This window comes from Hypomesus nipponensis, chromosome 21 (genome assembly GCF_054491055.1).
Source record: "Hypomesus nipponensis isolate SF chromosome 21, ASM5449105v1, whole genome shotgun sequence".
NCBI classification, from domain to species: domain Eukaryota; kingdom Metazoa; phylum Chordata; class Actinopteri; order Osmeriformes; family Osmeridae; genus Hypomesus; species Hypomesus nipponensis.
Window position 1 is genome coordinate 560632 of NC_140381.1, and position 23256 is coordinate 583887.

The 23256-nt window shown below is 50.7% G+C and overlaps 4 protein-coding genes across 7 annotated transcripts in view; 1 reads left to right on the forward strand and 3 right to left on the reverse strand.

The window, feature by feature from the left end:
* Positions 1–509: 509 nt before the first annotated feature.
* Positions 510–9130, reverse strand: LOC146237216 (ADP-ribosylation factor-binding protein GGA1-like). 3 transcript variants are annotated; one of them, XM_084686144.1, is made up of 16 exons: positions 8984–9130; positions 7907–7991; positions 6818–6893; positions 6285–6383; positions 5958–6081; positions 5706–5806; positions 5537–5617; positions 5175–5294; positions 4294–4504; positions 4003–4182; positions 3646–3692; positions 3395–3519; positions 1978–2078; positions 1638–1807; positions 1427–1537; positions 510–1343 (listed from the first exon to the last, which is right to left on the reverse strand). In XM_084686144.1, exons 1-16 carry the CDS (start codon positions 9030–9032, stop codon positions 1233–1235), a joined length of 1791 nt encoding a protein of 596 aa, XP_084542270.1. In that variant the 5' UTR covers positions 9033–9130; the 3' UTR covers positions 510–1232. The 3 variants fall into 3 exon arrangements, with proteins under 3 accessions (XP_084542270.1, XP_084542271.1, XP_084542269.1); XM_084686145.1 differs by having other exon boundaries at positions 4312–4504; positions 5175–5300; XM_084686143.1 differs by having other exon boundaries at positions 5175–5300.
* Positions 9131–9401: 271 nt separating this feature from the next.
* On the reverse strand, positions 9402–14309 carry ears2 (glutamyl-tRNA synthetase 2, mitochondrial). Of its 2 annotated transcripts, XM_084686126.1 has the most exons (10): positions 13791–14304; positions 13525–13680; positions 13190–13379; positions 12928–13078; positions 11957–12278; positions 11428–11536; positions 11110–11269; positions 10855–10985; positions 10641–10776; positions 9402–9524 (listed from the first exon to the last, which is right to left on the reverse strand). In XM_084686126.1, exons 1-10 carry the CDS (start codon positions 14044–14046, stop codon positions 9423–9425), a joined length of 1713 nt encoding a protein of 570 aa, XP_084542252.1. In that variant the 5' UTR covers positions 14047–14304; the 3' UTR covers positions 9402–9422. The 2 variants fall into 2 exon arrangements, with proteins under 2 accessions (XP_084542252.1, XP_084542253.1); XM_084686127.1 differs by lacking the exon at positions 10641–10776 and having other exon boundaries at positions 13791–14309.
* A 451-nt stretch (positions 14310–14760) lies between these two features.
* LOC146237218 (lipopolysaccharide-induced tumor necrosis factor-alpha factor homolog) lies at positions 14761–16122 on the forward strand. Its single transcript, XM_084685904.1, has 3 exons — positions 14761–14861; positions 15414–15546; positions 15638–16122. Exons 1-3 carry the CDS (start codon positions 14837–14839, stop codon positions 15744–15746), a joined length of 267 nt encoding a protein of 88 aa, XP_084542030.1. The 5' UTR covers positions 14761–14836; the 3' UTR covers positions 15747–16122.
* A 62-nt stretch (positions 16123–16184) lies between these two features.
* Positions 16185–23256, reverse strand: part of mslnb (mesothelin b) — a 41318-nt gene continuing 34246 nt past the window's right edge. Inside the window, 7 exon segments of the mRNA XM_084685889.1 lie at positions 16185–16910; positions 17018–17690; positions 17944–18038; positions 19264–19403; positions 20456–20589; positions 21361–21516; positions 22420–22609. Coding sequence (XP_084542015.1) covers positions 16828–16910; positions 17018–17690; positions 17944–18038; positions 19264–19403; positions 20456–20589; positions 21361–21516; positions 22420–22609 — 1471 coding nt within the window. The 3' untranslated portion in view covers positions 16185–16827.

Below are 23256 nucleotides of genomic sequence, written 5' to 3' on the forward strand. Positions count from 1 at the left end.
GCTACCTGGCTACTTCAGTGCATTGTGGTTGATTGGAAGGGTGAGCTAAAGTTAGCCTTTAGCTAATTTAGGTTTCTGTTGCTATGGGTGATGAGTTTGGCCTGGTCCCATGACGTTCTCCTTGCGATGACGTCATTGTTTCAACCTTGATATATTCACCCTAGTCTACACCTACATCAATAAAGCAATGCATCATGGGAGTGTTAAGGGTGTGTGTGAGAGAGAAGGGGTGGGGGGTAGAGTGTGTGTGTGGAGGGGTTGGGTGTGTGTGTTTGTGTGTGGTGTGTGTGATAGGGGTTGTGTGTGTGTGTGTTTGAGGAGGGGTGGGGGGCAGGGACAGTCTTCCTCCACTGTGTTGATATTGTTAATCTGTGATTGGGCACTTTACCCCCCCTATACACACATATCCTGTGATCCATGTCTTGTATGACATATGTGTTACACACATTTACTGAATAAGAATTGTGTATTTTAATCTGCTGATGTCAATAAATAATAATGAACATGCCTCAGATCAAATGTTTTATTAATGAGCCCATAGGAGATCCTGAGAGACACTTCCTCATTCAGCAGTCAGGTGACCAAACAGGTCCTGCTGGTTGGCTATAGGGGGTTTTGGCATCAAAGCGTAGTCATGCAGAGACACACACACACACACCTACACTCCCCATCCCTCCTCACACACACACACCTACACGCCCCATCCCCACCCCTCCTCACACACACATACACACAGTACCAAAAGGCATAGAAAGAGATCCCAGACAGACTGAACAGAAGGATGAACACTTCAGATATTAAATAAATAGATGTTGATCTCAGAGCTCTACAAGTGTGCTAGGAGTTACACACACACACTCACACACACACACATACACACACACATGGTTGTTTTCAGAACATGACTTCATGAAGTTTCCAATACTGTCTTCATTTGAGGTTTTGAGTTTGTGGAAGGTCCTAGAAACTGCTTTGCGCGGTTCTGAAAGGTTCTGCTTGGATTTTAGAAGGTTCTTTGGGTGTTCTGGAAGATCTGGTCAGGGTTCAAGAAGGGTCAAGGTACAGGTTTTGGAGAATCCGAGTTCAGGGTTCTAGAAGGGTCAGGTCAGGGTTCTAGAAGGAACGGGTCAGAGGTCAGGGTTCTATAAGGGTCAGGTCAGGGTTCTAGAAGGATCAGAGTTCAGGGTTCAAGAAGGGTCAGGTCAGTGTTCTAGAAGGGTCAGGTCAGGGATCTAGAGTCCGACCCAGCAAGACCAGTCTGGAAGCTCCTCCAGCTCCCCGGTCTCTCTGAGCAGCTGGTTGCCATGGAGAAGAGACACTCTGTACCGCAGACGCACCTTATGCTGGGGGGAGGAGTGCACTGTTACACTCTGTCTGCATAGAATATGCATTTACCCTGGCCAAAAGCAAACCCCTTTCTACTCACCCTCTGGGGATTGGCCAATAGCAGTATCTGGGAGAGAGAGGCAGGGGGGAGGAGGGGCTTGTAGGAGGGCAGGTCCTGGCCAGGCGAGGGCTGCAGCTTCACATGCATTGTCTGATTGGAGGAGGAAGGTGTCAATCAAAACAGACAGGATGGCGCCACTATAGGAAGGGTCTGATGAAATACAGGGTCGTTGGTCAGCTGACATCGTTACCTTGGGAACAGCGGCCTGGAACATGAAGTCTTTCACAGGAAGAGGGGAAGTGTTCACCGTGGAGACGATCACCACGGCAACATTTGAGTGTCCTGGGGGCGTGTCCTTGGCAAAATGGAGGGAGACATGTACCCCTCTCTGGTCGAAAACCGTGATTGGCTCCAGTCGGCCTATCAGAGACAACCAGGAAGAATAATTTTTCAGAGGGGGATGTTGTACAATCACATTTTGCCATTTATTTATTTCCATCACATCAACTTGATTTTTAATTCAATTTAATATTTTATAGAATGTATTTTTACAAAAATTTATATATTTCATGAAAATGTTTAGAATTTACTAGGTCTGATGGACTCCAGAGGAACATGGATATCTGCTAGAGACACCCTCATTGGCTGGCTAGATCCTGACAAACTGATTGGTTGAGTCGGAGGAACCGCCCTGGAAAGAGAAGAGCCAATCATGTGGGAATGTATATAAATAAATGAACAAATGAAAACCCTTGATGTTTCCCTCTCTGTCACTCTTCTCATCCCTCTCTTCATTCTTCCTTCCTCCTCTGCCTCTTTTCTCTCCCCCTTTTTCCTCTCTCTCTTCACCCTGCCCTCTCTCTCTCTTCACCCTGCCCTCTCTATCTCCACCCTGCCCTCTCTCTCTCTTCACCCTTCTCTCTCTCTCTTCACCCTGCCCTCTCTCTCTCTTCACCCTGCCCTCTCTCTCTCTTCACCCTGCCCTCTCTCTCTCTTCACCCTGCCCTCTCTCTCTCTTCACCCTGCTCTCTCTCTCTCTCTCTTCACCCTGCCCTCTCTCTCTCTTCACCCTGCCCTCTCTCTCTTCACCCTGCCCTCTCTCTCTCTTCACCCTGCCCTCTCTCTCTCTTCACCCTGCCCTCTCTCTCTCTTCACCCTGCCCTCTCTCTCTCTTCACCCTGCTCTCTCTCTCTCTCTCTTCACCCTGCCCTCTCTCTCTCTTCACCCTGCCCTCTCTCTCTTCACCCTGCCCTCTCTGTCTCTTCACCCTGCCCTCTCTCTCTTCACCCTGCCCTCTCTGTCTCTTCATCCTGCCCTCTCTCTCTCTTCACCCTGCTCTCTCTCTCTCTCTCTTCACCCTGCTCTCTCTCTCTCTTCACCCTGCCCTCTCTCTCTTCACCCTGCTCTCTCTCTCTCTCTCTTCACCCTGCCCTCTCTCTCTCTTCACCCTGCCCTCTCTCTCTTCACCCTGCCCTCTCTGTCTCTTCACCCTGCCCTCTCTCTCTTCACCCTGCCCTCTCTGTCTCTTCATCCTGCCCTCTCTCTCTCTTCACCCTGCTCTCTCTCTCTCTCTCTTCACCCTGCTCTCTCTCTCTCTTCACCCTGCCCTCTGTCTCTTCACCCTGCTCTCTCTCTCTCTTCACCCTGCTCTCTCTCTCTCTCTCTTCACCCTGCTCTCTCTCTCTCTCTCTCTCTTCACCCTGCCCTCTCTCTCTCTTCACCCTGCCCTCTCTCTCTTCACCCTGCCCTCTCTGTCTCTTCACCCTGCCCTCTCTGTCTCTTCACCCTGCTCTCTCTCTCTCTTCACCCTGCTCTCTCTCTCTCTTCACCCTGCCCTCTCTCTCTCTTCACCCTGCCCCCTCTCTCTCTTCACCCTGCCCTCTCTCTCTCTTCACCCTGCCCTCTCTCTCTCTTAACCCTGCCCTCTCTCTCTTCACCCTGCTCTCTCTCTCTCTTCACCCTGCCCTCTCTCCCCCTCCCTCCTGCTCCCTCTCTCCCCCTCCTCACCAGCAGTCTTCCCAGGACCCTCCCCCTTCTCCACCTCGAGCCACCAGGCAGGGCTCTCTCCTTCTGGACACCCCCGCCCTGCAGTGGGCCCTCTCTCCAGCCTGCTCAGACACAGAGCCACAGAGCTAGATAGGGGGAATCATAGATTATGATCAGAGTTGGGCCAAGACAACTTTATAGTCTTAATACTATCTTTGTATTTGTAAGTCTCCTGAGAAGGACCTGATGCTCCCATCAGCTGACTCAGTTACCTGCAACAAGTCTCCTGGGAAGGACCTGGTGCTGCCATCATCCAGACCTGAGAGAGAGAGAGAGAGAGAGAGAGCGGGAGAGAGGGGAAGAGAGAGAGAGAGATGGAGAGAGAGATGGAGAGAGATGGAGAGAGGAGAAAGAGCTATAGAATGAGAAGGTGAGAAGAGAGAAAGGGAGAGAGAGAGGCAGAGGGAGAGAGGGAGAAAGGGAGGGAGAGAGAGAGGGAGAAAGGGAGGGAGGGAGTAGAGAGGGAGAGAGAGAGAGAGAGGCAGAGGGAGAGAGGGGGGAGATAGAGTGAAAGAGAGAGAGGCAGAAAGACAGAGAGAGAGACAAAGAGAGAGCATATCCACACCTACCCAGAGTGTTGAGTTCTTCTTCCAGACTGAGAAGGTTGCTTTCCAGCCGAGGGCGGGAGGTAGGAGGGGGGAGGGAGGAAGAGCGGGGGAGGAGGCTGGAGGGGGGAGGAGGGAAGACTGAGTCCAGAGATGACAAGTCTATCAGGTGGTAACTCTTTATCTCTTTGGGACTGAGGGAATCTGGAGAGAGAGAGGGGGTGGAGGGAGGGGGAGAGAAGGAGAGAGAGGTTGAACCCTTGTAGAGGAGAAGACAGGAAAACACACACACAGGATATAAAAACATCGACCAACCTCTGTTATCATGGTTACCGTTCTGCTTGGCCCCTCCCCCCTCCCCCGCATCCTTCCCATTGGTCGCCACCCTGTCTCTGTAGGCGTTCACCGCCTGCGTCAGCTCGTCATTGGCCGAGAGGATCTGAGCCAGAGCCGAGTCATCGTCCACAGTGTCGCTGGCCAGGCGGAACAGGCTGGGCCTCAGCCTATCACAGCGCTCGTACAGGGCCTGCAGGAAGGGGGTGGGGCCACCGTGAACACACAGGGGTGTGTGACGCCGGGGGAGATTACACACACAGCAGGGGGTCGTCCACACACACAGCAGGGAGTCGTCCACACACACAGCAGGGAGTCGTCCACACACACAGCAGGGAGTCGTCCACACACACAGCAGGGAGTCGTCCACACACACAGCAGGGAGTCGTCCACACACACAGCAGGGGGTCGTCCACACACACAGCAGGGGGTCGTCCACACACAGCAGGGAGTCGTCCACACACACAGCAGGGAGTCGTCCACACACACAGCAGGGGGTCGTCCACACACACAGCAGGGGGTCGTCCACACACACAGCAGGGAGTCGTCCACACACACAGCAGGGGGTCGTCCACACACACAGCAGGGGGTCGTCCACACACACAGCAGGGAGTCGTCCACACACACAGCAGGGAGTCGTCCACACACACAGCAGGGAGTCGTCCACACACACAGCAGGGGGTCGTCCACACACACAGCAGGGGGTCGTCCACACACACAGCAGGGGGTCGTCCACACACACAGCAGGGGGTCGTCCACACACACAGCAGGGGGTCGTCCACACACACTCTCAAAAAAGTTCTCACACACAAACACCAATGACATCAATTTCTCCCACACAGGCAGCGTACACACACACACACCTTCATGTGCTCTGAGTACAGTGTGGAGGCTCCACAGTCCAGGAGAGTGGTGAGTTCCCTGGTGCAGCGTTCCACCTCCTCCAGCACAAACACTCGCCTGGAGACCCTGTCCACACGCTCCTGCTCCTGCACACACACACACACACCAAGGTTGCTATGGTGAACTAAAAATAAGATGTGAACTGAAATAGACAGGGACCACAACTAAAGCAATATGTGGTTCCGCACAAACTAAAATAAAAATAATTTAGTGTCCATTGCTGTGGTTTGGTTGGCACTTCCATTCAAAATCCCCCCAAAATTATTAGGACTATTTTCAGCATACATCACAACCAACTCACATTGTAAGGGGGGGCCCTCACCTCTTTGATGGTATGCTTGATCAGTCTGTTGGCTGTTTGTAGGTCTTCAGCACGATTGCTGTTCAGTAACCTTGCCAGTAACTAACACACACCATCACACACACACAATGTTATCTACAGAAAACAACAAGAAATTCACATTAACACACACACACCCTGACACACACACCTTGGCCTTGTCTTCCTGGTCAAAGACAGAGTCCTGGGCCCTCTTGGAAGGGGGGGGCATCACCATGGTGACTGGCAGCACAGGGTCCTTTTTCACCAGACCTGAGGACACACACACACACACACAGGACACACACACACAAGCGTGCACTATTTGTATGTCGCTTTAGATAAAAGAATATGCTAAGTTAAGAAAATATCAATGTAGAGAGTTCTACCTAATGTTCTTCAGGGTTCTAGCGTTCCAGTGTACCTTGTTTCTTCAGCATACTGTAGGCCTCCTGGACCTTGGGCAGATCCTTCAGCCACACAGTCCAGCTGTACAGAACCTCTCTCACCTTCTCCTTCACCTGCTCTGGGCTCCACTGGGCCAGGTACTGGCACCACAGGACAGACACACACACAGGACAGACACACACAAACAGAACTCTTCACTAAGGTGACCACTCTTTAAAGTCCTGTGGTCGGTGCATCATGGTCATCATGTCATCATCTCAGTTCAGCTGTAATCTACTAAGTATTAGGATTCTTATAGGGGTTAGGTGTCACTGCAAGTGTAAGCATCAGGGGTCAGGGCTACCTTGGGAGAGAGGACTTTAATCATCTCGTTGAGGAAGCGGAACTTAGTGGCCTCGCTGTGGAAACGCTGGCCACAGTTGTTCATACAAGCCTCCAGAACCTGGAGAACACAGGAGAACGCTGGCATGAGACACACACACAAGAACAGGAAATGATGTGAGGATTTTACAGGAAGTGATTTAGTGTCTGCACGATCCAAACTGGAAGTTAAACAACCTTACATTCACCATCACCTGACTATCCAGAGACAGAATTACTGATTACCATGACGACAAAAGATAACCATGACAACCCTGTGGAAACACTGGAATGTTGGGAATATCAGCTTTGACAATTAGCCATGTGTTTATGGTGTGTGTGTGTGCATGTGTTTACGGTGTGTGTGTGTGCATGTGTTTATGGTGTGTGTGTGTGTGTGCATGTGTTTACGGTGTGTGTGTGTGTGCATGTGTTTACGGTGTGTGTGTGTGCATGTGTTTATGGTGTGTGTGTGTTTATGGTGTGTGTGTGTTTATGGTGTGTGTGTGTTCTTACAGTGAGAGCTTGCAGAGCCTCTCTGACTTGAGGAGACTGGATCTTGTGTGCCAGCAGTCTGGTAGCTACCTGGGGACTAAAGACACACACACACACACCTAGTATATATATATATATACTGTTTATACACACCTAGTATATATATACTGTTTATACACACCTAGTATATATATACCGTTTATACACACCTAGTATATATATACTGTTTATACACACCTAGTATATATATACCGTTTATACACACCTAGTATATATATACTGTTTATACACACCTAGTATATATATACCGTTTATACACACCTAGTATATATATACTGTTTATACACACCTAGTATATATATACCGTTTATACACACCTAGTATATATATACTGTTTATACACACCTAGTATATATATACCGTTTATACACACCTAGTATATATATACTGTTTATACACACCTAGTATATATATACCGTTTATACACACCTAGTATATATATACTGTTTATACACACCTAGTATATATATACCGTTTATACACACCTAGTATATATATACTGTTTATACACACCTAGTATATATATACTGTTTATACACACCTAGTATATATATACTGTTTATACATACACATACCATAGAACACACACAGACATGTGGTACACACACCCACCTGCCTGTCTGTCTGCTACCCGCCTGTCTGTCTGTCTACTACCTGCCTGCCTGTCTGTCTGCTACCTGCCTGCCTGCTACCTTCCTGTCTGTCTACTAACTGCCTGTCTGTATGCGCCTGTCTGTCTGCTATCTGCCTGTCTGATTGCTACCCGCCTGTCTGACTACTAACTGCCTGTCTGTCTGCTACCCACCTGTCTGTCTGCTATCTGCCTGTCTGTCTGCTACCTGCCTGTCTGTCTGCTACCTGCCTGTCTGCTAACTGCCTGTCTGTCTGCTACCCGCTTGTGTCTGCTACCCCCGCCTGTCTGTCTGCTACCCGCCTGTCTGTCTGCTACCTGCCTGTCTGTCTGCTACCTCCTTGTCTGTCTGTCTGCTACCTGCCTGTTTGTCTGCCTGTCAGCTACCTGTCTGTTTGCCCCCTCCCTCCCTGTCTCACCCATCTGTATGTGTGTTGACCAGCTGGTAGAATCCCTGGATGCAGTCCCACCTGAGCTCTAGGTTGGAGGGGTCTGTGGCTTGGTCTGGGGGGGAGAGAGAGAGGATGAGAGAGAGAGAGGGGGGGGGGGGGAGAGAGAGGGGAAGGGGGAGAGAGAGAGAGAGAGAGAGAGAGAGAGAAAGAGAGAGAGAGAGAAAGAAAGATAGGGGGAAGGGGGAGAGAGAGAGAGAGAGGGGGGAAGGAAGGGGGAGAGAGGGGGGAAGGGGGAGAGAGAGAGGAAGGGAGAGAGAGAGGAAGGAAGGGGGGAGAGGGGGGAAGGGGGAGAGAGAGAGGAAGGGGGAGAGAGAGAGGAAGGGAGAGAGAGAGGAAGGGAGAGAGAGAGGAAGGAAGGGGGAGAGAGAGGGGAAGGGGGAGAGAGGGGGGAAGGGGGAGAGAGAGAGGAAGGGAGAGAGAGAGGAAGGAAGGGGGAGAGAGGGGGGAAGGGAGAGAGAGGGACAGAGAGGTTTGCATTTCAGTAGGTTCGGGGTTATCTGGAGGTACTCGCGCAGCTGTGCCTTCTGAGCACAACATGCGTGAGGGCTTCACAACAACGAAACGCTGAAGTTACAGGGTAATATCGGTTGAAGCGCATGCACGACGGGGCGCACGGTAGAACTTCCTGTTCCAAATATGATATAGCTAGATGTCCGTGAACAAAACTTCGTTTACGAAATCTTATCTTCAAAACCAACTCATCCGTAAAGGAATAGAGGAAATGCGATGGTTGTAATCACATGGTTGACTACAAGAGTTTTATAACAAGGTGTTCAACGTTATAAGACGATACCGAACTTTGTTGGAGAATTGTCAGCTGACAGCTATGTTGGCAGACGTCTGCAGACAGAACTTCCTTAATTCACGGGCACTTGTTATTGAATATAATATCTTACTCATGTTCAACAGTAGGTTCAGCAAATATCTTATTCTGATCCAGTCTCGGTCCATATACGATGTGTCAAACAAAACAACACATAACAATACAAAAAGTGGAAATGAACAACTTGTACGAAGTTTTACTGCAGTTTAATTTTCACTTACTGAGCCACGACTCTAACGTTTCTCCACTGTCGCCCGTCGCCATGGCCATAGCCTATACTGTCCTCTCCGTTCCTCCTCGGTGTCTCCTTATCGGTCTTCAAACCGTCTCTCCGAACAGCAGTGTCACCTCGCGAGCCCAACCCAGCGCGCGACATGTGACTCCCGTTCCGCCAAGTCTGAAGTCAGACGTTTAACCCCGCCTTCTAGCTAGGGCATGACAGATACCGTTCGAAACGGATGAACGGTTTAAACTTGTAAACAAAAGAGGAAATACAGAGGTGGTTTTTCGCAGAAGTCACACTTTAGACTATGAAATGCCACACAAATATTACATTTAGATGAATATCACGGGATACGCACGAGCCCCAAACACCACAGTGAAACTTTAACTTTCATACAAAAACCAAAACCAACTAAATACGGTTTTTTTTTGTAAGTTTTATTGAGTTTGAGTCTGTGAGAGCTGCAGAAGTTTCTGGAAGCGATGTGTGACTTCTGAGGGGCCGAGACAAACCATCATCTCTGCTACGCTGGGGCCTTGCTGTGGGGAGAGAGAGGGGGGTGAGAGGGGGTAGAGAGGGGTAGGATTTAGAGAGGAGAGCAGAGAGAGGCAGGAGGTAGAGAGGGGTAGGATTTAGAGAGGAGAGCAGAGAGAGAAGGAGGACGTAGAGAGAGTGATGGAGGGATGAGAGAAAGAGGTAAGGCATAAAGCACAACTTCACATGGTATCTGTTCCACCTCAAGTGTGTGTGTGTACCTGCAGACCACTGAGAGCTAGCTGCAGCATGGTGTGTGTGTGTACCTGCAGACCACTGAGAGCTAGCTGCAGCATGGTGTGTGTGTGTACCTGCAGACCACTGAGAGCTAGCTGCAGCATGGTGTGTGTGTGTACCTGCAGACCACTGAGAGCTAGCTGCAGCATGGTGTGTGTGTGTACCTGCAGACCACTGAGAGCTAGCTGCAGCATGGTGTGTGTGTGTACCTGCAGACCACTGAGAGCTAGCTGCAGCATGGTGTGTGTGTGTACCTGCAGACCACTGAGAGCTAGCTGCAGCATGGTGTGTGTGTGTACCTGCAGACCACTGAGAGCTAGCTGCAGCATGGTGTGTGTGTGTACCTGCAGACCACTGAGAGCTAGCTGCAGCATGGTGTGTGTGTGTACCTGCAGACCACTGAGAGCTAGCTGCAGCATGGTGTGTGTGTGTACCTGCAGACCACTGAGAGCTAGCTGCAGCATGGTGTGTGTGTGTACCTGCAGACCACTGAGAGCTAGCTGCAGCATGGTGTGTGTGTGTACCTGCAGACCACTGAGAGCTAGCTGCAGCATGGTGTGTGTGTGTACCTGCAGACCACTGAGAGCTAGCTGCAGCATGGTGTGTGTGTGTACCTGCAGACCACTGAGAGCTAGCTGCAGCATGGTGTGTGTGTGTACCTGCAGACCACTGAGAGCTAGCTGCAGCATGGTGTGTGTGTGTACCTGCAGACCACTGAGAGCTAGCTGCAGCATGGTGTGTGTGTGTACCTGCAGACCACTGAGAGCTAGCTGCAGCATGGTGTGTGTGTGTACCTGCAGACCACTGAGAGCTAGCTGCAGCATGGTGTGTGTGTGTACCTGCAGACCACTGAGAGCTAGCTGCAGCATGGTGTGTGTGTGTACCTGCAGACCACTGAGAGCTAGGCGCAGCAGCTTCATGGTGTCTCTGTACTTGGTTCTTCTGGTCTTCTGAGACAGAGCCTTAAGCTCCACCCCCAGGGGCTGCACTGACCACTGAACTCCCTGCTCCTCCACCAACCTAGATACACACCATAACACTCAGTACTGTATACTCACTGTGTGTGTATATGTGTGTGTGTGTGTGTGTGTGACCCACCGCAGGGCCAGAGAGGTGATGTGTCCGGGCTCTGGGCTGAGTGCTGCCACCTGCTGGAGGGAGAGGGTGGGGCGCAGCCACAGGTAGCTGTACTGGGGAGACAGCAGCTCTGACAGGGAGCAGACATGACCCTGGGAGGGGGGGTTAGGAGAGACAAGAAGAGGAGAGAGGGATGGAGGGATGAGAAGAGGAGAGACAATCTCAGGAACATTGGGTGATTGACTTGGGTATGTGTGATATCGTCGTTGTGGTTACCTTTCGCAGGTGGAGAATGCGTGTGATGTAATCAATGTGCAGCACTTCCTGCTCCACTCCCTGGATCTGGGTTCCATAGGCCTGCTGGACACGCCCCCGGAGATCTTTCACCAGCCAATCACAGCGCTGCTCGTCCTCGATCAGCCGCTGCAGGTGGATCCTGGAGACAAGACAGGTTACCATGGAGACGGAGGGGTATGTGTGTGTGATTTGAGAGAGTGAGTGGGTGTGTGTACAGGTGTGTGTGTGAGAGAGTGTGAGTGTGTGTGTGTGAGAGAGAGCGTAAGCGTGTATACATGTGTGTGTGAGTGTGTGTACCTGCTGAACTCAGGTAGTTTGTTCAGGTCCAGCAGGGCAGAGTGGGTGGTGATCTTAGAAGGGTTGAAATCTGAGACCAGCTCCTGCAAGCTGCGGCCCATACGATGAGCTGAAACACACACACCACATCAGAAAACATCACAGGTGAAGCCAGACCCCCCCTCCTCCTCCTCACAGGTGAAGCCAGACCCCCCCCTCCTCCTCCTCACAGGTGAAGCCAGACCCCCCCCCCCCTCCTCACAGGTGAAGCCAGACCCCCCCCCCTCCTCCTCACAGGTGAAGTCAGACCCCCCCCCCTCCTCCTCACAGGTGAAGTCAGACCCCCCCCCCTCCTCACAGGTGAACCCAGATCCCCCCTCCTCCTCCTCCTCACAGGTGAAGCCAGACCCCCCCTCCTCTTCCTCACAGGTGAAGCCAGACCCCCCCCCCTCCTCACAGGTGAAGCCAGACCCCCCCTCCTCCTCACAGGTGAAGCCAGACCCCCCCTCCTCCTCCTCACAGGTGAAGCCAGACCCCCCCTCCTCCTCACAGGTGAAGCCAGATCCGCAGTGTGTGATGGTGTCCAGCAGGGCCTCAGGCAGGACTCCCTCTGCCCGGTACCTCTGGACACTCACATCCCCCTGCCTCTTGGACAGCTTGCTGCCATCCTGGTTGGCCAGCAGGGGCAGGTGGGCGTAAGTGGGTGGGGCCTGGCCCAGGGCACGGTGCAGCAGCAGGTGTTTGGGGGTAGAGATGAGCCACTCAGAGCCTCGCAGAACGTGGGTCACCCCCATCAGGTGGTCGTCCAGCACGCTGGCCAGGTGATAAGTGGGGAAGCCGTCTGCCTTCAGCACCACCGGGTCTCCTTCTACCTGACACACACACACACACACACAGGTATGATACACACACACACAGGTAGGATACACACACACACACAGGTATGATACATACACACACAGGTAGGATACACACACACACAGGTAGGATACACACACACACACACAGGTATGATACATACACACACAGGTAGGATACACACACACACAGGTAGGATACACACACACAAAGGTAGGATACACACACACACACACAGGTAGGATACACACACACACAGGTAGGATACATACACACAGACACACACAGGTATGACACACACACACACACACACACACACTGGTAGGACACACACACACACACAGGTATGATACACACACACACACACACACAGGTATGATACACACACACACAGGTATGATACACACACACACACATACTGGTAGGACACACACACACACAGGTATGGTACACACACACACACACACAGGTATGATACACACACACAGACACACACTGGTAGGACACACAAACACACGGGTATGATACACATACACACACACAGGTATGATACACACACAGACACACGCACACATACTGGTAGGACACACACACACACACAGGTATGATACACACACACACACACAGGTTATGCTATCCACCTTCCCTCCCGGGCTGTCTGACCTGAGCCACCTCGTGTCGCGTCCACCCAAACACCAGGTCCTGGAAGGGTTCCACCCCTGGTTCTAGACGGAACCTGATGACGTGAGGAACCTCCTGAGAGAGCCTGTCCTCCACCTGCTCAGCTCGCAGGTGCCTGCACCGGTTATCATAGCTGACACACACACACCTTATTAACACCATACCGTGAGGGGGAAGGGGGGTGTGTGTGTGTGTACCGTGGTGTGTGTGTGTGTACCGTGGTGTGTGTGTATAGTGTGTGTACCGTGGAGTCTGTCCCTGTCGTACAGCTTCTCTCTTCAGCAGCTCCAGACGCTGAACGGTGCAGAAACAGCGGTAGGCGTGGCCTGACTGCACTAGCCTATCAGCAGCCTTGGCATAGAGCGGCAGCCTATGGGATTGCAGGTAGGGCCCATAAGCCCCGCCTCTACGGGGACTTTCATCTGGAGGGATACCTGGGGGGGGGGGGGGGGGTGATTGAAAAGGATGGAGATTAGAGTATATTATTTAAAAGCACAAGATCAACTACCAAAAGATGTTCAATGTAAGGTGGTGCCAATAGTACCACTGTGTGTGTGTGTAGGTATGACTGTCTCTTACCGGCCCACTCCAGCATGTCTTCAATAGACTCCGCCGCCCCCGGTACTAGCCGGGTCCGGTCTGTGTCTTCCATGCGCAGGATAAACGTTCCTCCGTACTTCTTCGCGAACAGGTAGTTGTACAACGCGGTGCGGAGCCCGCCCAGGTGAAGCAGCCCTAGAGCCAGACGGTCAACACTTGGTTGATAAACGGCACAATCGGAGATGTATAACGAGCAAACTGCTGGATTTGGGGACTAAACGGAGTCGTCACGTGCTGGTTCTTACCTGTGGGACTCGGTGCGAAACGAACCCTGACTTTGGTAGGTGACTCGGTAGAACTGCGTCTAATCGAGGGGACTGTGTACCGGAGGTCCGACCGCCGGTTCTCTATGCGGTGTACTGGCGGTGATGTGTTCGTTAGTGCCGGTGGACCGTGAACTCTTCGTACTGCTACATTAAGATAGCATCGCTTGCACGTTTCTAGGAGGAGGCACCGATTCGGTGCTCCGGTTTGCAGAACGGTAAACTGGAACGTGATCATTATACCGTAAACTTTACTGTTGAGGCGCCGGACGATACAGAGAACTCTGCGACAGAGAACCGAACCACAAACAGTGACACAACACAGACACGCGGTGTCCGCGTCAGCCGGGAATAGTCCTTGAGGGAATCATGTTCCTTAAAATGTCAAAAGAACGCACTCTACATCTGAGAAGTGTAGGCAAAATGTTGTTAAACATACAGATTAAAAACTCAACTGTGACCGACAATTGTACTCCTCTGTTGTTCAATGACGTACGTAACTTCCGCTACTTCCGCTAAAGCGCAGCGATTTTCTTTCTTCAAAATAAAAGTCCCTGTGAAACTCGTGAAGGGTGTTGGTCTAACGATAACTAAGTCAACGACTGCAACCGAGTGTCAGTGTGTGTGTTGGGGGGGGGGGGGGGCAAAACAGATGGGGCTTTGTTAGCCTAACCAGATTAAGCAGGACCATGTGCTACTCATTTCAGGGAGAGACTGTGAGAGACATGACACACTAACGCACACTCGCACACACACTCTCTGTCTTACACTCAGGCTGTAACAGAGGTATGTCTCGTGTTTCTAGTGAATGGAATCAGGAAACACAGAGAAGAGCTTCTTCTAAAACTACTGTCCAAAGTCCTAACACTGTAGAGGGGTTGAGGGAGGGAGGGAGGGAGAGCGGGAGGTAGAGAGAGAGAGAGAGAGAGAGAGAGAGAGGGAGGGAGGGAGGCAGGGAGAGAGATGACAGTTCTTTTCTTCCTGTCGGTTGGTCAAGACTACAGAACCCTGAATCCACAGAGTTGTTCATGGCGAACTCACAGATTCCTGCAGGTCAGTGTCTGTTTTCTGGTGAACTTGTTATATATCAAGTCACACCTGTTTTCCTCTCCTTGCCCCTCTTCTCCTCTCTCTCCTCTCCTCTCTTCTCCTCTCTCTCCTCTCCTCTCTTCTCCTCTCTCTCCTCTGCTCTCTTCTCCTCTCTCTCCCCTCCCCTCACTCCTCTCTTCTCCTCCTCTCCTCTCTTCTCCTCTCTCTCCTCTGCTCTCTTCTCCTCTCTCTCCCCTCCCCTCACTCCTCTCTTCTCCTCTCTCTCTCTCCTCTCCTCTCTTCTCCTCTCTCTCCTCTCCTCTCCTCTCCTCTCCTCTCCTCTCCTCTCCTCTCCTCTCCTCTCCTCTCCTCTCCTCTCTCTCTCTCTCTCTCTCTCTCTCTCTCTCTCTCTCTCTCTCTCTCTCTCTCTCTCTCTCTCTCTCTCTCTCTCTCTCTCTCTCTCTCCTTTCTCCTCTCTCTCCCTGTTCTATTCTCTTCCTTTATTTTAGATTACATTCTAATGTCCACTTTCCTATTCTATTCACTGCATATTAAATCTTGCCCCCCCCCCCCCAGTGCCCTTGGGCCCCCTATCCTCCAGGCCAGTGCAGGTTACCTGCCCCTCCTGTCAGCAGGTGGTCATCTCCCAGGTGGACTACTCGGCCGGCCTGCTTACCTACCTCTTCTGTGGAGGCCTGTTCCTATGCGGGTACATGCGTGTGTGTGGTCTGTGTGTGTAGAAGTGTGTGCATGTGTGTGCGAGTGTGTGTGTGTAAGCAGTCTCTCCTCTGCTCCCCCAGGTTTGTGCTGGGTTGCTGTCTCATTCCCTTCTGTGTGGATCGCCTCCGCAATGCCCAACACTCCTGCCCCTCCTGCAAGGCCCTGCTGGGGGTCCACAAGCGCTTATAACCTGGACAGGCATTATAACCTCCATGGACAGGAATTATAACCTCCCTGGACAGGCATTATAACCTCCCTGGACAGGCATTATAACCTCCATGGACAGGCATTATAACCTCCCTGGACAGGCATTATAACCTCCCTGGACAGGCATTATAATCTCCCTGGACAGGCATTATAACCTCCCTGGACAGGCATTATAACCTCCCTGGACAGGCATTATAACCTCCCTGGACAGGCATTATAACCTCCCTGGACAGACATTATAACTTCCCTGGACAGGCATTATAACCTCCCTGGACAGGCATTATAACCTTCCTGGACAGGCCTTAACATACACACAGACATAATGTTTCCCTCCCTCCCCCCCTCACCAAATCTTGAACACATGTTAAATCTGTCTAAATATTTTGTGACGGACAATAAAATAGATTGTATGACATCTGATGAGTGACATGTTTGTCTTTATTTGATGACAGATTCAGAATATAAGGAAGGTGGCGGTGACATCACAGGAGGACAGTGGTGATGTCATACTTACAAGAAGTCCTATAGTGTTTAACCCTTCATTTACCCTTTACACTTTATACGATATTATGAATATATTCTACATATTAGATTTCCAAAAAACTAACAAAAAATAACATTTGGCTCCCACAGATGATATTATTATTATTACTGTTATTATGAACAAAAGAAGAACAGGAAAAAGAAAATACAGCATAAATAACAGAAGAAGATTTGTTCTGATTTGTTTTGACAACAGAGGGTTTTTGTGAACTGTATATGGTTTTGTTTTTCATTTCCTTTGATAGGAATCTGGTTAATTACTAGAATACATCCTTCATTATGGCTGAGTGGTTAGGGAATCGGGCTATTAATCAGAAGGTTGCTGGTTTGCTTCCCGGCCGTGCAAACTACGTTATGTCCTTAGGCCAGGCACTTCACCCTACTTGCCTCTGGGGAATGTTCCTGTACTTACTGTAAGTCGCTCTGGATAAGAGCGTCTGCTAAATGACAAAATGTAAATGTAAGTGTATTATGAGGCTGGGATATCACTGAAGTGCGTGTACACAACATGGCTGTGACATCACTTCAGTGTGTGCAGGATGACGAGCGGGAGAAGGAGGGGGAACAGGATCTGAGAGGGTGAGATTCTGCCAACTCCACTTCCTGCAGAACACAGAACACAACCTCAATGAGAACACATCAGAATGTCTAACTTAATCTAATAGTGAGAACGTACTAGTGACAAAAAACCAAGAGCAGAACCAACTCACCAGTAGTGGCAGTAGATCCTGCAGTTGTGATGGAACCAGCAGTTGGTCCAGCAGTAGACCCAGCAGTAGGTCCAGCAGTAGGTCCAGCAGTAGATCCAGCAGGAGGTCCAGCAGTAGGTCCAGCAGTAGGTCCAGCAGTAGATCCAGCAGGAGGTCCAGCAGTAGATCCAGCAGTAGGTCCAGCAGTAGAACCAGCAGTAGGTCCAACAGTCGGTCCAGCAGTAGATCCAGCAGTAGGTCCAGATGTAGGTCCAGCAGTAGATCCAGCAGTAGGTCCAGCAGTAGGTTCAACAGTAGAACCAGCATTAGGTCCAGCAGTAGATCCAGCAGTTGAACCAGCAGTAGGTCCAGCAGTAGAACCAACAGTAGGTCCAGCAGTAGGTCCAGCAGTAGAACCAGCAGTAGAACCAGCAGTAGAACCAGCAGTAGGTCCAGCAGTAGAACCAGCAGTAGTTCCAGCCATGGAACCCGTAGTGGAGACCAGAGTGGTGTTGGGGCTGAAGATGGTGGGTGTAGGGTCAGCCTTGCCCCCGGTCAGGCCCAGGCTCAGGGTGTTGAGGTCTGACTGGTACTGTGTGGACACCCAGCTCCGGACCACACTCACGTTCTCATAGCTCCTCAGCTGGGGCAGGTTGGACCCCAGCAGGCCCTGCACCTCACTCACACTCAGGGCCTGCAGTTACACACACACACATACGAAGTGAGTTTAACCAGTTCATCGTGCAGGTTACATGTGTGGCTGTGTACCAGGACAGTGTCCAGACAGAGGCTGGTGTGTGTTTGTGTGTGTGTGTGAGTGTGTGTACCAGGACAGTGTCCAGACGGAGGCTGGTGTGTGTTTGTGTGTGTGTGTGAGTGTGTGTACCAGGACAGTGTCCAGACGGAGGCTGGTGTGTGTGTTTGTGGGTGTGTGTGTGTGTTTATACCAGGACAGTGTCCAGACTGAGGCTGGTGAAGGTGGCCAGATCCATGCTGATGTTGGAGGCTGACAGACTCTTTATGTAGGAGGGGGTGGCGCCACCTAGAGGACAGACCAGGAACACACTCAGCTGGTCAAGACAGGGAGCTGGGGTGAAGAGTGTCTGTGTGTAGAGGGTTCAGTGTAGATGTGTGTGTACCCAGGTATGTGTGTGTGTATGTACCCAGGTATGGCTGTGTGTGTGTGTGTACCCAGGTATGGCTGTGTGTGTGTGTGTGTAACCAGGTATGGCTGTGTGTGTGTGTGTGTGTACCCAGGTATGTGTGTGTGTGTGTACCCAGGTATGGCTGTGTGTGTGTGTGTACCCAGGTAAGGCTGTGTGTGTGTGTGTGTACCCAGGTAAGGCTGTGTGTGTGTGTGTGTACCCAGGTAAGGCTGTGTGTGTGTGTGTACCCAGGTATGGCTGTGTGTGTGTGTGTGTGTGTGTGTGTGTAACCAGGTATGGCTGTGTGTGTGTGTGTGTGTGTGTACCCAGGTATGTGTGTGTGTACCCAGGTAAGGCTGTGTGTGTGTGTGTGTGTACCCAGGTAAGGCTGTGTGTGTGTGTGTGTACCCAGGTAAGGCTGTGTGTGTGTGTGTACCCAGGTATGGCTGTGTGTGTGTGTGTGTGTGTGTGTGTGTAACCAGGTATGGCTGTGTGTGTGTACCCAGGTGTGTGTGTGTGTGTGTGTGTGTGTGTGTAACCAGGTATGGCTGTGTGTGTGTGTACCCAGGTAAGGCTGTGTGTGTGTGTGTGTGTGTACCCAGGTATGGCTGTGTGTGTGTGTGTACCCAGGTATGGCTGTGTGTGTGTGTGTGTGTACCCAGGTATGGCTGTGTGTGTGTGTGTACCCAGGTAAGGCTGTGTGTGTGTGTGTGTGTACCCAGGTAAGGCTGTGTGTGTGTGTGTGTGTACCCAGGTAAGGCTGTGTGTGTGTGCGTGTACCTAAGTAAGGCTGTGTGTGTGTGTGTGTACCCAGGTAAGGCTGTGTGTGTGTGTACCCAGGTAAGGCTGTGTGTGTGTGTGTGTGTACCCAGGTATGGCTGTGTGTGTGTGTGTGTGTGTGTGTACCCAAGTATGGATGTGTGTGTGTGTGTGTACCCAGGTATGGCTGTGTGTGTGTGTACCCAGGTATGGATGTGTGTGTGTGTGTGTGTGTACCCAGGTATGGATGTGTGTGTGTGTACCCAGGTATGGATGTGTGTGTGTGTGTGTACCCAGGTATGGATGTGTGTGTGTGTGTGTGTGTGTGTACCCAGGTATGGATGTGTGTGTGTGTGTGTGTACCCAGGTAAGGCTGTGTGAGCTGGTAGCTTGTGGCAGACACAGTTCCATCTCTGGCTCTGGAGAAAGCAGATGTTGCCGTGGTGAACAGAATGTTCTTCTTCTCTTGAGAGCAGGAACCCAGGCTCAGTGCTGGGGTCTTGCTGCAGGGCACACAACATGACTCCATTACATCCACAACATGACTCCATCACATACACAACATGTCTCCATCACATACACAACATGTCTCCATCACATCCACAACATGTCTCCATCACATACACAACATGTCTCCTTGAGGGTTTAGGTTGGTTGAGGGGCAGTTCTATGGGCGTATGTGAAGCCCTCTGTGACATGCTTGCGTGTAAAAAGGGCTATACAAATAAATTTGATTTGATTTGATTTGATGTCTCCATCACATCCACAACATGTCTCCATCACATACACAACATGTCTCCATCACATCCACAACATGACTCCATCACATCCACAACATGACTCCATCACATACACAACATGACTCCATCACATACACAACATGACTCCATCACATACAGAACATGTCCCCATCACATACACAACATGTCTCCATCACATCCACAACATGACTCCATCACATCCACAACATGACTCCATCACATACACAACATGACTCCATCACGTACAGAACATGTCTCCATCACATCCACAACATGACTCCATTACATCCACAACATGTCTCCATCACATACACAACATGTCTCCATCACATCCACAACATGACTCCATCACATCCACAACATGACTCCATCACATCCACAACATGACTCCATCACATACACAACATGACTCCATCACATACACAACATGACTCCATCACATACACAACATGTCTCCATCACATACACAACATGACTCCATCACATACAGAACATCACATGGTCTGACCTCATCTCATCACATCTCGTATTAGAACATGTCATGACATCTTAGCACAAGTCATCGCACCTCATAACATGTCATAACATCTTAGCACAAGTCATTGCACCTCATAACATTTCATAACATCTTAGCACAAGTCATTGCACCTCATAATATGTCATCACACAACCTTGTATCTCACATCTCCACTCCACCCTCAATGAACAGAACATCTTTACTAGCCAGAACATCTCTCTCAGGATCCAAGATCCTACAGACCACCCCACCCTAACCCTGACCCCCGACCTCTGACCTGAGGCTGTCTGGGGTGATGCTCTGTAGAACACTGGCGTCCAGGGAGCACAGATTGTCTCCTCCAATAGCAGTCAGCTCTGCACTGCCCAGGCTCCGCCCACTGCTCAGGTACTTGGAGATGATGGCCTTGGCCTGCCACACAGACACACACACAGGCGAACACAGACACACACACACAGGCGAACACACACACACACACACACAGGCGAACACAGACACACACACAGGCGAACACAGACACACACACACACACACAGGCGAACACAGACACACACACACACACACACAGGCGAACACAGACACACACACAGGCGAACACAGACACACACACAGGCGAACACAGACACACACACAGGCAAACACAAACACACACACAGGCAAACCCAAACACACACACACAGGTGAACACAGACACACACACACACAGGCGAACACAGACACACACAGGCGAACACAGACACACACAGGCAAACACAGACACACACACAGGCGAACACAGACACACACACAGGCGAAAACAGACACACACACAGGCGAACACAGACACGCACACACACAGGCGAACACAGACACACACAGGCGAACACAGACACACACAGGCAAACACAGACACACACACACAGGCGAAAACAGACACACACACAGGTGAACACAGACACACACACAGGCGAACACAGACACACACACAGGCGAAAACAGACACAAATAATTATATATTTGTTGGCCTTTTTATGGCTTCATAAGACAGAGATAGGAACTGTATGCAAGAGAGAGAGGGTGCAGAAATGGCCTGAGCCTGCATCGAGCACATTTGATAAACTATTATCCAAAGCAATGTACAAGAGCTGCCCAGCACCAGATGAATGATATGTAAGTGTGAACCAGCCAGAACCGGATGGTTACCATGGGAGCAGACCAGTCTCCGTCGGCAGGGTTCATGAGGGCGGAGAGCGTGTCGATCTTGGTGATGTTCCACATGCTGATGTCATCACTAGTGGCCAGGCGGGAGGCAGGGCCGAGCACCTGGACGCTCATCTCTGGGATGGTGGGGGAGTAGGCCTGGACCAAGGCATCACTACAGTCAACACTTCCTGTCTGACATTAGGCTCCTCCCTCCTCCTTCCTCCCTCCTCTTCCCCTTCCCTCCTTCCTCCCCCCATCCCATCCACACACCCTGTCTGTGTTCAGTATGATGCTCAGGTGTTCCTACCTGTCTGAGTGTGTTCAGTATGATGCCCAGGTGTTCATACCTGTCTGTGTTCAGTATGATGCCCAGGTGTTCATACCTGTCTGTGTTCAGTATGATGCTCAGGTGTTCATACCTGTCTGTGTTCAGTATGATGCCCAGGTGTTCCTACCTGTCTGAGTGTGTTCAGTATGATGCTCAGGTGTTCATACCTGTCTGTGTTCAGTATGATGCCCAGGTGTTCCTACCTGTCTGTGTTCAGTATGATGCCCAGGTGTTCCTACCTGTCTGAGTGTGTTCAGTATGATGCTCAGGTGTTCCTACCTGTCTGTGTTCAGTATGATGCTCAGGTGTTCATACCTGTCTGAGTGTGTTCAGTATGATGCTCAGGTGTTCCTACCTGTCTGAGTGTGTTCAGTATGATGCCCAGGTGTTCATACCTGTCTGTGTTCAGTATGATGCTCAGGTGTTCATACCTGTCTGTGTTCAGTATGATGCTCAGGTGTTCCTACCTGTCTGTGTTCAGTATGATGCTCAGGTGTTCCTACCTGTCTGTGTTCAGTATGATGCCCAGGTGTTCATACCTGTCTGAGTGTGTTCAGTATGATGCCCAGGTGTTCCTACCTGTCTGTGTTCAGTATGATGCTCAGGTGTTCCTACCTGTCTGAGTGTGTTCAGTATGATGCTCAGGTGTTCCTACCTGTCTGTGTTCAGTATGATGCTCAGGTGTTCCTACCTGTCTGAGTGTGTTCAGTATGATGCTCAGGTGTTCCTACCTGTCTGAGTTTGTTCAGTACGATGCTCAGGTATTCCTCCTGGTCCACCTTAGCAGTGATGGCTGCCAGGTTGTCCCTCACCACGGCAACACTGAGGCAGCTGTTGAACTGGGCCACGTCGTAGTCGAAGGGGAAGGTGTCGTCGTTGATGATGATCTGGGTGATCTCCCCCACCATGCAGCCGTCCATCCTCGGGTCTGGAGGGGGGGGGGCACCAAACAACCAGTCAGACTGTGTTTACTGCAATCAGACTGTGTTTATGACAGTCAGACTGTGTTTACTGCAATCAGACTGTGTTTATCACAGTCAGACTGTGTTTATGATAGTCAGACTGTGTTTATGACAGGCAGACTGTTTACTGCAGTCAGACTGTGTTTACTGCAATCAGACTGTGTTTATGACAGTCAGACTGTGTTTACAGCAGTCAGACTGTGTTTAGATCAGTCAGACTGTGTTTACTGCAGTCAGACTGTGTTTACAGCAGTCAGACTGTGTTTACTGCAGTCAGACTGTGTTTATGATAGTCAGACTGTGTTTACTGCAGTCAGACTGTGTTTATGACAGTCAGACTATGTTTACTGCAGTCAGACTGTGTTTACTGCAATCAGACCATATTTCCGAGATCGCGGAGGGAGGGGGGATAAACAGAACAGCCAGCGTGTACCTATGGGTTAAGGTTAGTACCTATGAACCTATGGGTTAGGGTTAGTACCTATGTACCTATGGGTTAGGGTTAGGGTTAGTACCTATGTACCTATGGGTTAGGGTTAGGGTTAGTACCTATGTACCTATGGGTTAGGGTTAGGGTTAGTACCTATGTACCTATGGGTTAGGGTT